At 43.9% G+C, this 15,379-nt stretch overlaps 1 protein-coding gene across 8 annotated transcripts in view; it reads left to right on the top strand.

The window, feature by feature from the left end:
- Positions 1–15,379, top strand: part of ARMC9 (armadillo repeat containing 9) — an 82,201-nt gene that overhangs the window by 1,800 nt on the left and 65,022 nt on the right. For 5 of the 8 annotated variants that reach the window (XM_033150877.1, XM_033150881.1, XM_033150882.1 and 2 more), the window contains exons 3-9: positions 366–491; positions 933–1,103; positions 3,003–3,158; positions 5,502–5,594; positions 7,890–7,914; positions 12,243–12,400; positions 14,094–14,192. In XM_033150877.1, the coding sequence (XP_033006768.1) occupies positions 366–491; positions 933–1,103; positions 3,003–3,158; positions 5,502–5,594; positions 7,890–7,914; positions 12,243–12,400; positions 14,094–14,192 (828 nt within the window). The remainder of the gene's footprint in view (positions 1–365; positions 492–932; positions 1,104–3,002; positions 3,159–5,501; positions 5,595–7,889; positions 7,915–12,242; positions 12,401–14,093; positions 14,193–15,379) is intronic. The other 3 variants (XM_033150875.1, XM_033150880.1, XM_033150876.1) reach the window with 2 other exon arrangements.

Genomic DNA, 15,379 nt, shown 5'->3' with positions numbered 1-15,379 from the left:
GCAATAATACTGAGAACCAGACACATTTCAACCCACTAGGGATCTTCCTCAGTGATCAATATACAAACCTCAATACAGTCACTAGAAGCGAATCATTAGACTGGTTTGTATAGACATCAAGCTCTGAACCTATCTTATCCATAGAATTTTGTGCACATAAAATAAGTCTGAAAATGTATAGGTTGATATGGAGGTCATGTTTTTCTAGTGCCCGGTCATGTGTATTTCTAGGGCTTTCTCCAGTTTTCTAGTTATCAATGGTCAGGCATCCAAACAGGTTTCTGTTCTGTTGCCTTAATCTGTTGTTGCTTATGTCTTTTAATGGGAGTTATTGCAGATTTTCTTATAACTTCTTGTGTTTGCAGTATTTGGAGTTTGCAGAATTTGAAGATACAGTGAAAACATTTACAAAGGAATGCAAAATAAAAGGGAAACCGTTACCTAAAACTGGGGGTAGTTCAGTGAAGGACTCCAAGGCTCTGATAATTCAGGTAACATTTTTTTCGTATGGAATTAGTGCTTCATCTATGTGGGAGCCCTATTGCAGTTAAAATCCAAGTTTTTTCTGTCCAGGTTTGTCTGTGGTAGCCCACAACTCACAACATTGAGTGTTATCCCTTAGTTCAAATCTACTTTCCCCTGTCCATCCATGAATAATCGCGGAAAGGGATTTTCTGGAATTGAACTGTTTCAGTATAAAGTGATTTCATCTTTAACATTGCGTAGGAAAAACAAAATAAAAAATAAGAAATTCCTTCCAGTAGCACCTTAGAGACCAACTAAGTTTGTTCTTGGTATGAGCTACTGGAAGGAATTTCTTATTTTTCATTTTGTTTTGACTATGGCAGACCAACACGGCTACCTACCTGTAACTATTGCGTAGGAAGTGATATATTAAATGCGTAACTTCTCTCTTTTCTTCTTCTCTTTGGAAGGATCTACTAACGTCCTTCACTGATGGAGACCAGGATGTTTTCTTTGAACTGTGGGAAGAAAATATTCCCTCCTCAATCCGAGACAATGAAGCTGTTGCTCAGAAGCTAGAGTTCTATCTTCACATCCATTTTGCCATCTATCTGTTAAAGCACAGTGTGGGAAAACCTGTATGTTTCTTTCTTTTTTTAAATAAATTTGTCCTTGTAGATTTTTACTCTTATCTTTTCTTAAGTGAGTGAAGAAGGCTGTGATTCGGTCAACAGCTGAGACCCCGTGTCTTTAAATAACCCATTGGCTTCACCCCTTTTCCAGTTTCAGTTAGGTTTGTGGCTTTTCCCTAGTTCTCACTAAGATGGTTAGAGTGTCCAAGCTAGGTCTTCTGACTATGTGCTCCTCTATACAAACAGTAAAATTAAAAACCCCTCTGTAGAGAAAATTAAATGTCAAGGAGAAGGGTTCTAGCTAACCCTGACAGCTTGGCTTTCTTTGTAGAGGGTTTTTTATTTTTTAGGGTCATTCAGTTGGGAGCTCTCACCTGCAGTTCATAATGGTTAAGTCCAGATCTAGACTGCACTCTCGGATGAACGGCTCCTAGCCACAGGCTTATGGGTTTACTCATCCCCTTCTTGTGTGTAGGAGAGGAGTTTAGAAGCTTCTGCTTCTGGCTACCAACAAATCAGAGTTAGCCATTAATGTCTAGATGCAACAGATTTCCCAGACTATGGTTTGATCCTGGTGGGGCATCCTGGTTTGTGGATAAGAAGCGAGTGCATAGGCCTTAGTCTCCATGGGGCCCATTCCTGATCCTCAAAAACATGGGTTTACCATGTAACAAAACTTACAATGCAGTCTTAAACACACTTAGGGAATAAGCCACGCTGAACACTGTAAGCGTGCAAAGTATTTCACTGAGTCCTGTCGCCCATTATGCAAGTGTAAAGTACTTTTGGGTGAGTTGCATTCCCAAATTCTTGCTCCTTCATGCCCTCCCGGATGGCGAGGTGGTTAGGGTAACTGTGTCTCCACGGGAGTCCCTATTTGCTCAGCAGTGACCAATGGACAGATAAAGTTTTTACCAACTGTTTAGGATTAGTTTGAAAGGAAGCAATATAAGCTTAATAGTACTTGTGTGGCACACGGGGGAAAAAATTAGGGCAGTCTGTTTTGGCAATCAAGCACCAAAATATCCCAGTGGCTCTGAAGAGTCAGTTTGGATGGCTCAATAAGATCACCTGCAGGCTGCCTGCAGTATTTAATAGGTGAGAATTGATGTCTTCTAGAAATAGAGAGTCTTGCTGTGTGGTCCTTTGCTTTCTCTTTGTTTGGGTCCCTGCTCAATTTAAACTGCTGGACAGGTGTTATAGTGCTGTTGGCTACTCAAAATTGCAGGTATTTAGAGATACTTTGTCAAAAAGCTGGAGAACAAAATACTTACTGCATCTCTACTGCTCCCAGTAGATCTGAAATAATACTAAAAAATAAATAAATCCCATTGTTGGTTTTGCTGGAAGATTGCTGTGCCGTTTCTGAAACCAGAAAAACCTCAGAGAGTAGAAACTTGATAATAGGCGAGATGCAAGTTGCAGAAGAAAACACAGTAGTTGTGTTTAATAATACTTAGGATTTACATAGTGCTTTAGGTTTGTTGAAAAGTACTTCATGTATATTATCTTAGTAATGCTTCCAACAACCCAGAATTTTTGATTAACACTGCATTTGCAGTTGAGGGGACTGAAGCTAAGAGAGGGAGGATTATTTTAGTACACCTAGTGAATTTGTGGTAGATGAGAAAGATTGGAATGGGGGTCGTCCTGATTGGTGGCTATGCAGCCCCGGTGCTTTCACAGTGCAATCTGCTTCCCCCATTTCTGCCATCCTGGTTCCATGCACCCTCCTCAAGACATCACTTATGGGAAAGGGTGGCTGGCATCTGATGTGGCATTTGAGGATAAAATAAGTTTGGAGGCCTCTGCACCAATTGATATATAAAACCAAGATGCCCACCGTGAGTTCCGTCACGCTGCTTTCCAGATTGCTGACTTGTGTTTCTTCATTGTTGTTTTTAGAACAAGGCAGCTTTGGATGAAAGGGTTGCATGTTTTAAAACCTATTTGGAGACCAAAGGGGCAGCCCTGAGCCAAACTACAGAATTCCTTCCATTCTATGCCCTGCCTTTTGTTCCCAACCCTATGATCCACCCATCTTTCAAAGAACTTTTCCAGGTATGTACTGAGTGGCTGCTAGTCATGGTGGCTGAATCCTGCCTTCAGGATCAGTAGCAATAGGATGTGGATATTTGTTTGTCTCAGGGGCGTAGCAAGGGGGCAGGCCGCCCCACGTTCCATAATGGAGGGGGTGACAAATTATCAAGGAACAATTACTGCCCTACTAGGGCGGTTTTTTAAAAAACTTTTTTTAATGCCTGCTCCAAAGGTCTCATCTTACTATACTATGGATTATATAGCTATATATGAAATTTCATGCATATCGGTTAATATCTTGACCCTCCTCCACCAAAATAGCTGTTCACTTGGCTGTTTTCCTATGTCGTGAAGGCTGAAATTTCAGTTCAGTGGAGCACTTACTGTTCCCAACCCTAACCCTATGGAAAGCCATCTAATTAGACTTTAATTTGATTTTGAGATGTCTTTAGGAGGTAATTTAATTTTTGTTTGATTTTATACCAATGTTCTGTATCTGATGTTAGCCATCCTGAGCCCGACTTTGGCCGGGGAGGGCGGGATATAAATAAAAGTTATTATTATTATTATTATTATTATTATTACTTGTTATTATTCCTTTGTAAGAAAATATGAAATAACGTAAAACCTTTTGGGGGGGGGAATTCAATGGGGTGACAAGAAATTTTCCGCACCGGGTACCACCTGACCTTCCTACGCCTCTGGTTTATCTTACTCATTTAACAGAAATTCTGTACTGCTTAACTGCAAAAAAAGCCAAGAATGCTTTAAGGGTTTTCAAAGAATACAAAATATACAAATTATCAATAAAATCTGCTGCTACAGGTGGATGGGACTGTTGAAGGTTGGTTGCTGCACTTCAGTATAGATAGGTGAAACAATAAACGTTTAAAAAATGGTCATGAAAAATCTTTCAAATTATTAAAAATGAGATTATAAAAAAGCAAAATTAGTAAAATCAACATTCAAATATATATATTCTAAGCTAACACCTTTACATGTTGGGTATGCTTGCCTAAACAGAAAGGTATTTAGCAGGCAACGTAAAGATTCCAGCAAAGGTGTCTACCAAATCTAAGCAGGCAGGGAGTTCCACATTGTAGAAGCTGCCACCAGTCCTTGCGAGGAAGCTGTAAGAAACATTACACTGGACTACGGAGGCCTTTGGTCTAATCTTACCTTCCAGATCACAAGGAATGATGAATGATGGCTTCTCTGTCAGGAGTGGGGGATGCAGTATTAATTTTTAGCTCAGCAATGCTTAAAAATTGTGGAATCCCCAAAATTGTTGAAGAATCCCAGGTGCCTGACGGATCAAAATATGTTAAAAGAGTTGCCAAACAAGGGAGAAAATCAGCCAGGGTGCAAGCTGTCCATTGCCTTTAAAATCCGCTTACTGAGTCTGCTGCAAAAATGGCCACCTCTTCTTGTCAATATGTCAGAAGGCCAGTTGTGACTGGACGTGAAGGACCTCTCTCTGGAGGGCATTCTGCATCTGGCGTTGTGGCCAGAAATGCCTTTTCCCACATGCTCAACTGTTGCGTCTCAGGACTCACACTTCCTTTTGCCCCACTGCTTTCCCCCAGGGAAAACCACTCTTCAGTACTCAGTCGGAGCAAACAGCAATTTGGGTTTTCTTCAGATGGACGTTTGCTCCAGTTTAGCACTAAAGAGTGGGTTTTCCATGGGAAAGGGGGAAACTTCTCTGACCCGTGTTTTCTAGGCTTAGGAACATGGACAAGAATTTAAAAATACTGATCTGAATAGCTGGCTAGGTACATATGAGTCCATCTCCTGATTCCAGACTGTTTAGGGTGTGACAGGTTAATTAGCACTTTTTGGACTTGCAAACAAATTGGTAACCAGATAAGATAGTTTAATATTGGAGGAATATGTTCAATATGCTTTTTCCCAATTCAAACTCTGACAGATCTGTTCTGAACCAGTTTCCAAGTATTTTTCAAGGGCAGCCTTACAGAGACAACAGTACCCTATCCAAGTTAGCTGTTACTAAGACCTTTAAAGACTGTGACTCATTAGGACATGATCCACTTAGATTCAGCTCTTATCATTTCAACAAAGTTTGCAAAAGAGAACTCCATGGTGGTTTCTGCTCCTACAAAATTGCCCTACTGTAGCTTAAATGGCCCATCCACGTTTGCAATCCTCTTAATAAAACTACCATGGCTTCTTCTACATAAAACTACCTCAAATTGTCTGCTATTCTTTGCATTTCACCAGGAGCCATGTTTTAAGTGACATATTCCTCACTTTTTGGCTTGCAAAATGCTGGTATGTGTTGTAGAAAATTGCTGTACTGTACATATTTGATAAACAGTTCTGATTTGTGTGTTGCTTTTCTAGGATTCTTGGGAGTCTGATCTAAAAATGAGGTTGGAAGAATTCCTGTCTGCCTCTCTAAAAGCCAGCAATACCCCAAGACTTCTGACTCTCTATGTATCCTTTGCAAAATGCTCTAAAGATAATTCACTGCAATTTAATCCCTTTCAGGGGAGCAGTGAAATTAGTGGAGCTGTCAGCCAGCTAATGATACTCTGCAGCCTGTGCATATTTACTTGGGGGAAAGTTCAGTTGGAATCAGCAGTATACTACTTTCAAGTAGGCTGCAATCTGGTGTATTTTTAGATGATTAATTAGATATATTTGTATTGATTAATCAATGCACAAGCTGTTCAGAATCTGGACCTCATCCATACCTTGAATGCTTTATGAAACACCTGAGGGAAACTTACAGAAGGGGTGGGGAAGCTTTTTGGCCCAGTGGGCCAGATATTTACCTCCTCCTGTCGACCAATGTTGGCAGGTGTGCAGGACCACTTACTGGTCAATCATCTGATGCCATAATGATGTAAGACAGCTGACATTTGTAAAAGCTTTGCACAGTGCTTCCCAAACACCTAAGCACCAGCTGGTTGTCAGGCTCTTGGGAAGCACTGAGCACAGCATTTGCAAAGCGCCCTGCACAGAGCACCTGACATACCTGACAATCAGCTGGCTGCCAAGTGCTCGGGAGGCACTGTGCAAGTTGCTTTGCAGGCACTCCCAGTCGGCAGTGCCTGCAAAACCCCTTCTGGCCAAGCAGAAATATGATGTCTGGTGTAGGGCAGGTGAGCGTGGCTTGACTGAAATTGCTACACAGTCCAAATCTGTCTCACAGACTGGAGCTTCTCTATCCCTGGTTTAGAGTCAAGCATAGTTCATTTGGAAGGGATTCCATAACCATGGGGCCACCACTGAGAAGGCCTCCTTTTTGTAAAGAAAAAGTTGACCATCCTCTGCCCACCAAAAGCCTCTCTGCTGTAAATCGTGCCTACTTGTCCCTGATCTGCACAAGAGGACTGGCAGGTGGCCTTTCAAAGACACAATGCTGAGGTGGCTTATGTAGTTCCAACCTCAACGACTGCTTAAACTGGCAGAGCTGAATTAAAAGCCTCTGGGATTGCGCTGGTGTATGTCTTCCCTCTCTTTCACCCTCCAAAGAGAAACATGCAATTAAGGTATATACTTCTAAATGTTTGGCATGTACTTATATGTTTGTTTATAGTGGGTTGCCATGATTTAGAGTCGAATGGCTTTTGCCTGAGACAAGTGTCCCTGCATGAACCTTCTGTTGGCTGCTCAGATCCCAGCCATTGTCTGGTGGAATTTTATGAGACAGTTCCCAAGCCTTCAGGCTTGTTTACATACCTAGGAAGAACCAAGGATCCCAATGCATTCCTCATTTTATTATGCAAAGTTTGCTGCATCCTTAGGGAGAGGTTGTCACTCAGCAGTGAACCACATGGAAGGTCCCAATTTGAACCCCCATCTGAAGAAGGTCTCTAGTGGCAGGGATGACTGAGAGCAGGGAGAACAGCTGCCAGTCGGAGCAGAGTCTGCCAGGCTAGGTGAACCAGGCAGTGGCCTGGCACAGTGTAAGGCTCCTTGCATTTGTCTGAGTTGTTATTTCTCACACTTAAAAAGCAAATTTCTAGCATGTCTTCCAGCTGTGTCTTACCTCAGTTGCAAGAGCTTGTACCCTTCGTGCTTCGTTCTCTGATTTGTCTTAATTATCATTTCATTCATTATCGTAGCTTATGCTTTGTGTGCAGTAGTGGATTCCACTTTCAGTCCCTGGCATCTGTCATTACAAGCACCCAGGGGCAGGTGGTGGGAAGGCCTTCCTCTTCCTGGAACTCTGGCTTGCTGCCAGTCAGAGCAAAGCAAATGAGCAAGCCAGCCTTCACCAACCTGGTGCCCTCCAGATGTTTTGGACTACAGCTCTTGTCAACCCTGTCCAGCATGACCATTGCTGACCAGACTAAAACATCTGGAGAGCAGCAGGTTGGCAAAGGCTGACTTCATGCAAAGGTCCGTTAAACTTTCTTGGGTCAACAACATCCACCTCTTATTCCCTGCAAGTTTTCCAGAAGCAGACTTCAGACGCTTACAAAAGAATAAGAATGACAAGAGTTTGGGGAGACAGATAATTTGAAACTGAATTGAGCTATAGTGCAACACCTTTCACTTAACACCAGGTGTAGAAAATGTGTGAAGGAGCTGGCATGGACCAGCATTCTCGCAGGGCTTTGAACTAACCATAGTCTTGCTGAGTCTTGGTTCTCCATCTGTAGGATTTGCAGGATTTTTTGTCCCTGAAAAGTGCTACAAGATCAACGAGGCACCAGTCCATTTTCTCTCACTGTTCACTGAGTGCTTCTTTTCCTTAGCTCTCATTCTCTCCCACGGCAGAAGGAGAACGCACAGTGCAGCCAAGGTAAATAAGCAGACTTTCTGGAGACGACATGTATATTCTCTTTTGGAATCAGAATGCCTGTCATATGGCATTAAAATGGTGATTATATTTAGGCTCTGAGCATTTTTACACATGAGGCTAAAATGTTTGGGCGGTGTCCAGTTAAGTTGTTCCATGAGCACAAGAATGTACACTTGTGCAACGGACCCCCTCCTCCGTTTGCACACCCTGCGCCTTGCCCAGATCTGCTCCAGACAGCAAAGCCCTGCCCTGCCTGCCTACCTGCCTGCCTGCCTGCCTGCCTGCCGGACTCCGCCACCAAGCAAATAATGCATTCCCTCCTGTTGAGCTTCTAAAAAGAGCACTTACAAAAACAATGCAACTCAGAATTGGTGCGTGAGTTTGCTTTTTCCTCCTCCCTCCCAATCCATTTTTCTTTTGCGTTGCACCTTTTCCATTAATAAGCCTCAGAACAAAATTTGGCTGATGAGCAAAATAAAAATACTATATATAAGCAGTCAAACACAACACTGGACTAAATGGTGGACTACTCTAATGCAGCAGGGAAACCCTTGAATTAATATGTATTAATGTCTGGAGTTGCCCCAACTAAGCCTTTAAACATGTTCAGAAGCACATTTAATTATTGAGGGTTAGTCTAATGTGTATATGTAACTTTTAATTCTCTGATAACTACTGTAGAGTGTGACTCTCCACAGAAAATGTCCCTTCCCATCCAGTCTATTGTTAAAATCATATTTTAGTTTTTGTCAATAGTTATAAAAGCCCAAGACACAAAAGAAATCTGGTTTAGAAAGCAATAGGTTCTTCTGAGCTTTGCCAAGACTAGGGGAGCCTGGAAAAATCAAGTTTCTCAGCTGTGTAGGAGAAAATACCAGGCAATTGATGGCTGCGGTTGCATGGTTCATTTTGTTGTAGGAACAAAATCAAAACGAAATGCTTTTCAACTGGGGGGAAATTTTGACTGAAATGTCCTTGGAAATCCTCTTAATTTTTCTGGTCTGCTGAAGCTGATGAAACTAAAACAGCAGAGCTGGGAGTGGAAAGCTGTTTTTGACCTTACCTTAGAGTTTCTTCAATAGATTTGGAGTTTTAGAAGCTCTCCAGTGTTGTCTCTTATCGTTGTCAACAGAAGCAAGATTGAAAACCAGCCTAGTAATGAATTTTTGCTCGCCTCTTTTTGCAGCAACTTGGAACAGCTGAGAAAGTTTCAGGTTCAGTAATGGTGGGGAAGGCAGAGCTTGAGATTCAGACTAGTCACAGTGGTTTTGTGCGTGGCCAGTGAGCTACCTCTAAGGAAGGTGCTCTGTATGTTTTCTGGGAAGAAATGCAAGTGTGATGTAGCGGTCCTACTTTGGGGGGAAATGTTTAAGGCACTTCTTGTATATTCATGAAATTAAAAGCTCAGTTGGTGCCATATATCAGTGAAACGCAGCTCAAAACCTTTCCCCTTGTAAACCAGTGCAGACCCTGCAGTCATCACCTGAGACCCTTGTTTGTGTGCGACCTCCGCAAGAGGTCTGGAAGGTGGCGAAATGAGAACGGGCCTTTTCAGTGTTGGCTCCCTGTTTGTGGAATGCTCTCCCCAGAAAGGCTTGCCAGGTGCCATCATTAAATCTCTTAAGGCACCAGTCAAAAACTTTTCTTTACAACCAGGCCCTTGGCTGCTTAACTATCAGGGGCCTTTTAGAAGTGGGTGGGGTGGGATGTTTTTAATGTGTTTCCATTCCCCCACTTGGTTTTAATGTATCTCTGTTTTTTGGGTTGGTTGGTTGGTTGTAAGTCGCTTTGAGTTACTTTGGGCAAGATAAAATAACTTAACAAATTTAGTAAAAATAGAAGAAAAGAACAAGCATCCCAGAGGGTAGGGGTGTGAGTGGATTTGTGATGGTGCAGCTACCAGACATCTGTGCTGTACAATACTGACTTTTACTCTCAACTAGCAGAACCTGTGGAGAGGATTGTCCATTTGGTAAGGAACAGTGAGTGCTTCCATCATTCAAGTTGCGTACCTCTGTATGGACCCTAAAACAGGTTGCGATTGCACTCCCTCCCCCCTCCCAATAATGGTTAGAACTTCTGGGTGTTTGTTGGAAGAGGCAAACATGCATCACTTTTTGGTACTGGGATGATGATACCTGAGAATATATATGGCTTCAAACGCACCTTCTAAAAGCAGTGCTATATCCTAACAGAGGAGATTTCAAGTATTTCCTCATAAAGTGATTCCATCTGGGAAATGAAAACACCGGTTCTGTTTTAATGCTTTGTTGTAAAGTTGATTTCTGTGATTTTCTTTTTCATTTGAATGTTCCCCAGTAAATACTCAGCTCTGTTTACAAGTGCCACCTTAACTATCCTGAGCCATAGTTGCTGAGACAGAATGTTCCAGCAAGACCGTTAAATTGTCTAGTTTTAGAGGCAAATATTCTCCGTCCGCTCTCCCATGTTTTGTTTCAGTGTTAGGGTAGTGATGTAATCTAGAGATGGCAGAGGACATTCTCCCTCTTCTGGTCTGTGTCTTATGACGGTGAGGATATTGTCTGACAATTATACTTGGTGCTGCAAAACTGAGTAAGTGCTGCCTCCGGCTCTTTTGTCACCACGTTGGATTGCTAGCCAAAGTAGGCGCCAACAGCATATTCTGTGTCCGTGTAGATGTTATATATAGTTTGTTCACTATGAATTTGGACTCCTCTTCAGATACTGTGACCAAATTTTGCATGATGGTTGATGAGATCGAGGATCTAAGTCTCTGGCTGTGCTTGGCTACAAATAGGCACCATTTTGGATTAAGATGGCACACTGAACCATTCAAAACAGCACTTATTTAAATCACAGTTTTCAAAACTGCACTTTTTTGTTACTTGGAATTCCTGAGCAATACCATGTGCAAGGCATTGTGTGTGTGTGTGTGTTGCATACACACACACACACACACACACACACACACACTTGCATTGAGAGCCAATGTGATGTAGATCTGGGAGATCTGGGTTCAAATGTCACCTGGGTAACCCTGGCACAGTCACTATTCCTCACAGGGTTGTTGGAGAGAAGGAGAACCTTGTGAACTAACTTCAGCTCCTTGCAGGGAGTGTGAGATAAAGATGTAATAAAAAAGTAGAGGATAGTTGCATTAGCTATAATAATAATAATAATAATAATATTTATTTATTTATTTATTTATTTATACATACATACATACATACATACATACATACATACATACCCCGCCCATCTGGCTAGGTTTCCCCAGCCACTCTGGGCGGCTTCCAACAAAGATTAAAATACATTAAAAAGTCACAGGTTAAAAGCTTCCTTAAACAGGGCTGCCTTCAGATGTCTTCTGAATGTCAGGTAATTGTTTATCTCTTTGACATCTGGTGGGAGGGCGTTCTACAGGGCAGGTGCCACTACCAAGAAGGCCCTGTGCCTGGTTCCCTGTAGCTTTGTTTCTCGCAGTGAGGGAACCGCCAGAAGGCCCTTGGCGCTGGACCTCAGTGTCCGGGCAGAACGATGGGGGTGGAGACGCTCCTTCAGGTATACTGAGCCAAGGCCGTTTAGAGCTTTAAAGGTCAACACCAACACTTTGAATTGTGCTCGGAAACATACTGGGAGCCAATGTAGGTCTTTAAGGACTGGTGTAATATGGTCTCGGCTGCCACTTCCAGTCACCAGTCTAGCTGCCGCATTCTGGATTAGTTGTAGTTTCCAGGTCACCTTCAAAAGTAGCCCCACATAGAGCGCATTGCAGTAGTCCAAGCGGGAGATAACCAGAGCATGCACCACTCTGGCTAGACAGTCCGTGGCCAGGTAGGGTCTCAGCCTGCGTACCAGATAGAGCTGGTAGACAGCTGCCCTGGACACAGAATTGACCTGCGCCTCCATGGACAGCTCTGAGTCCAAAATGACTCCCAGGCTGCGCACCTGGTCCTTCAGGGGCACAGTTGCCCCATTCAGGACCAGGGAGTCCTCCACACCTGCCCGCCACCTGTCCCCCAAAAACAGTCTTGTCAGGATTCAACCTCAATCTGTTAGCCGCCATCCATCCTCCAATTGCCTCCAGACACTCACACAGGACCTTCACCGCCTTCACTGGTTCTGATTTAAACGAGAGGTAGAGCTGGGTATCATGCGCATATTGATGGACACCCAGCCCAAACCCACTGATGATCTCTCCCAGCGGCTTCATGTAGATGTTAAAAACCATGGGGGAGAGGATGGAGTGCTATGAAGGAAACAGGACTGTGCCAGTCCTCAGTGTGTCGGTGTGGTTGGTAAGCGGGAAAGGCTCGTAATTTCTCTTTCTTCCCTTTCTTTCACAGAAATGCTACAGCAGCTACATCAGCAGCTGGTGGAGTCTGAACGCAAAACCATGACCTACCTCAAGCGGTTCAACAAAATCCAAGCCGACTACCACAACCTCATTGGGGTGACGGCCGAGCTGGTGGATTCCCTTGAGGCCACAGTCAGTGGCAAAATGGTAAGGGGGAACTTGAGAGCATCCACATTTGGCGGTTGGGACAAACCGCATTTGCATATTGCCAAATACTTCTTACTCAGATCGGTCCGATGAAGCAGGCTCTTGCCTGTGAAGTGTCATGCCTACATAAATTAGAATTTATGCAGTTGAGGCCTTGACTGGCAGTGAATGACCAAGAATTCCATTTTAGGGACCATTAGGAACGGGATTGAAAATCATACTCCCAGTATCGTGATGACAGATCTGTGCTGTTACTGCACTTGGAATACTGTGTATGGGTTTGCTCAAAAATGTTCAGAAAAGGGCAGCCAGAATGTTCACGGGGCAGGAAAAACTTCCCTACAAAGAAAGGTTTTGTAGTTTAACATACACTGTAAGATGCAGCGCTCACTCAGTTTCAGTGGATAACCGCAAGTTCTAGAGAAAGGGAGAAAATCTTCTCCCTATGCACTTTCTCCACACCCTAACTAATTTTAGACAGGTCTGTCATGTTTCCTCTCCATTGCTCTTTTTCTAAGGTAAAAAGCCTCGTCTCAAGGGCCTCCAAGACATTGGACACCCATTCTTTGCAAATCTGTTTATGGGTTTGTTCTAGTTCTACCAGGTGGTGGCGCTGTTTAGTTGAGTGTTGCATTCATAGGAGTTTTGGAAATGAACTGTGAGCTCATCCGACTTTGCATTTTATGATCTAGGATTTCATACAGTTATTTCATACAGTGATACAATGACAGTAGCAGAAAAGGCTAAACGAAGCCCAGCCTTTCTCCCCCCTCCCCCTGCATCCCAAGGTGAGGAAGCCACAGAATTTTATCTTTTGATGCAGGGCAGTATATATAAATCTAATAATAAATAGAATCTGCATCACACAGAATCCCACTGACAAGAGAACAGGAGCCAACAGGAATAGGCTGCACCAGCGCAGTTGGCTCCCAATGACTCAAGCAAGCCTCTAAACCCCCACTTGCGAGGACAGGAGCTGCCTCCTCACTTCCAAAATCCCAAGGGGTTACTAAGACAGACAAGTGAGGGAGAAAAATCTTTTCTGGTCCCAGGTATTATCACTGTTCAATGAGCCTAAAGCAAAACTCATCCATTGATGTGAACCTTCCTAAACAAACAAACAAAAATGTATTAGAGTCCAGAGTGATTATGGGTTAGATCCAGACTTCGTTGGCTCACACTGCAAACCTTGCCCCATTGATTCCAGTGGGACCCGAGTACAACTTAGGATTCGAGTCTTACGTTAAAACTCATTCAAGCTTTACGTGGTCTTTATTGCCATTGACTTTTTTCCAGCCCACTTGTGTGAGCATCCAGCCAAATCAAATTGAAGGCTGTTGTGACCTGACTGCTTAATGCAGGGGCGAGAAACCTTGGCCCACACAGGACTCTTTTGTCTGAGCTACACCCCCCCTGCCCACGTGTGACATAGATGGTGTCTGGTGTGGGGGCAGTCAAGGTGTGGATTGCAAAAAAGGGGCTTTGGAGGGATCTTGCACAGCACAGAATGGCTGTTCTGCTGTACTTTTACTGACATGACTCAGGCATTCCTAGCCTGTTTTTTGGCCCTCACACCTATAAGAGCAGGGTGGCATTCTGTCCGTTTTGGCACCTCCTCGTGCAAATAAGTAGCCGAGGTCTAAAGAAAATGTAATTTCCCACTGACTTGATGTTTTACCTTTTTTTTGGGTAGATCACCCCAGAAGATCTGCAGAGCGTCTGCGTTCGTTTATTTAGCAACCAGATGAGGCAGAGTGTAGCGCATAGCATAGACTTCACAAGGCCTGGAACTGTGAGTATAACCTTTGCGGCTTGTCTTTGTTAAAATATAAAACTATGACTCTGTGGCCGTGCAATGATGTACCACCGAACCAGTACACTTCCCCAGTGGTGCATAAGCCTGTGGCGGTTTTGTCATGTGCTGATGGCCTTGAGGAAGGTCGTTTCTACCAGTTGTAAAAAAGCAGAACGCTGTGCACTGGCAGCACTTTTACATGTGCGGAGCACTCTCTAAAGCAACAGTTCCCAAAGACTGTCAGTGGCCCGTGAGCTTCGTTGAAGTGGTCTGCAGTGGCAGCTCTGCAAGGTGGTGTAGCTACATGGGGGGGGGGCTCAGGTGTGTAGAGAACAGGGCCCAGTGGCCCCTCTGTTGATCTTAGAACCTTGGTGGGTAGGACAGGCCAGTTGTGATGGGAGGGTGCTCTGCCTTCCCCAGGTGAACAAAGCCATGGCTGGTGTCATGGGAGAATGCCATAATCACATAGATCAGTAATCACATAGTTCAAAGAGGGGGTTAACTCTTGTATGAGCAAAAACATGACCTTCACAGACTTGGTTGAGTGCCAGGCCTAATGAGCAGAGCAGCTCATTCCTGGTGGTCTTCCTCCATGAAAATGGGTTGCTGAGACTAAAAGTCCCTGCCTCCTCACCAGGGCTTTTCCCAAGCAGTCAGAGATTGCACCTGTATGCAGTCAACCGCTGCTTCACCCTTTTCATGCCTCTTCTGGTTCTGGGAGACCAGGCAGGAGGGGAGATTGTCACAGTAGGAGGAGGAGACACCCATGACTTTTCACCATACTGACTCATCTCTGCATCTTGGCCTCTCCTTCTTCAGCTTCCGCCTCTGATTCTGGACTTCTCTCTACCACAGACTCCCCCTGCTCACTGAGCCCTGTTACCTCTTCACCTTCCGAAACTTCCTCTTCCCAGACTTCTCCCTCTTCTCCCTCTGACCACTCATTGTTGTCCTACCACCATGCCCCGGACTCTGAGCCTTTTCTTTGGTGGTTCCCCAGCTGGTTCCTCCAACATACTTCTGTATTCAACCAGTTTATGACATCTGGGGAAGCTCCTGAGTGGGGGGAAATAGGAAAGGAGTGGAAAAACGAGAGCATGGGGAAGAAGCCAAGCTAATGCAAGAGAAAGAGAGTGAATCTGAGTGGGAGTTGTCTGTTAATAAACAAAAAGGATAGCAGCCTG

Source organism: Lacerta agilis, chromosome 5, assembly GCF_009819535.1.
Source record: "Lacerta agilis isolate rLacAgi1 chromosome 5, rLacAgi1.pri, whole genome shotgun sequence".
Classification (NCBI taxonomy): domain Eukaryota; kingdom Metazoa; phylum Chordata; class Lepidosauria; order Squamata; family Lacertidae; genus Lacerta; species Lacerta agilis.
The sequence above is the reverse complement of the archived record's forward strand: the minus strand, read 5'-3'. Positions and strand labels throughout refer to the sequence as shown.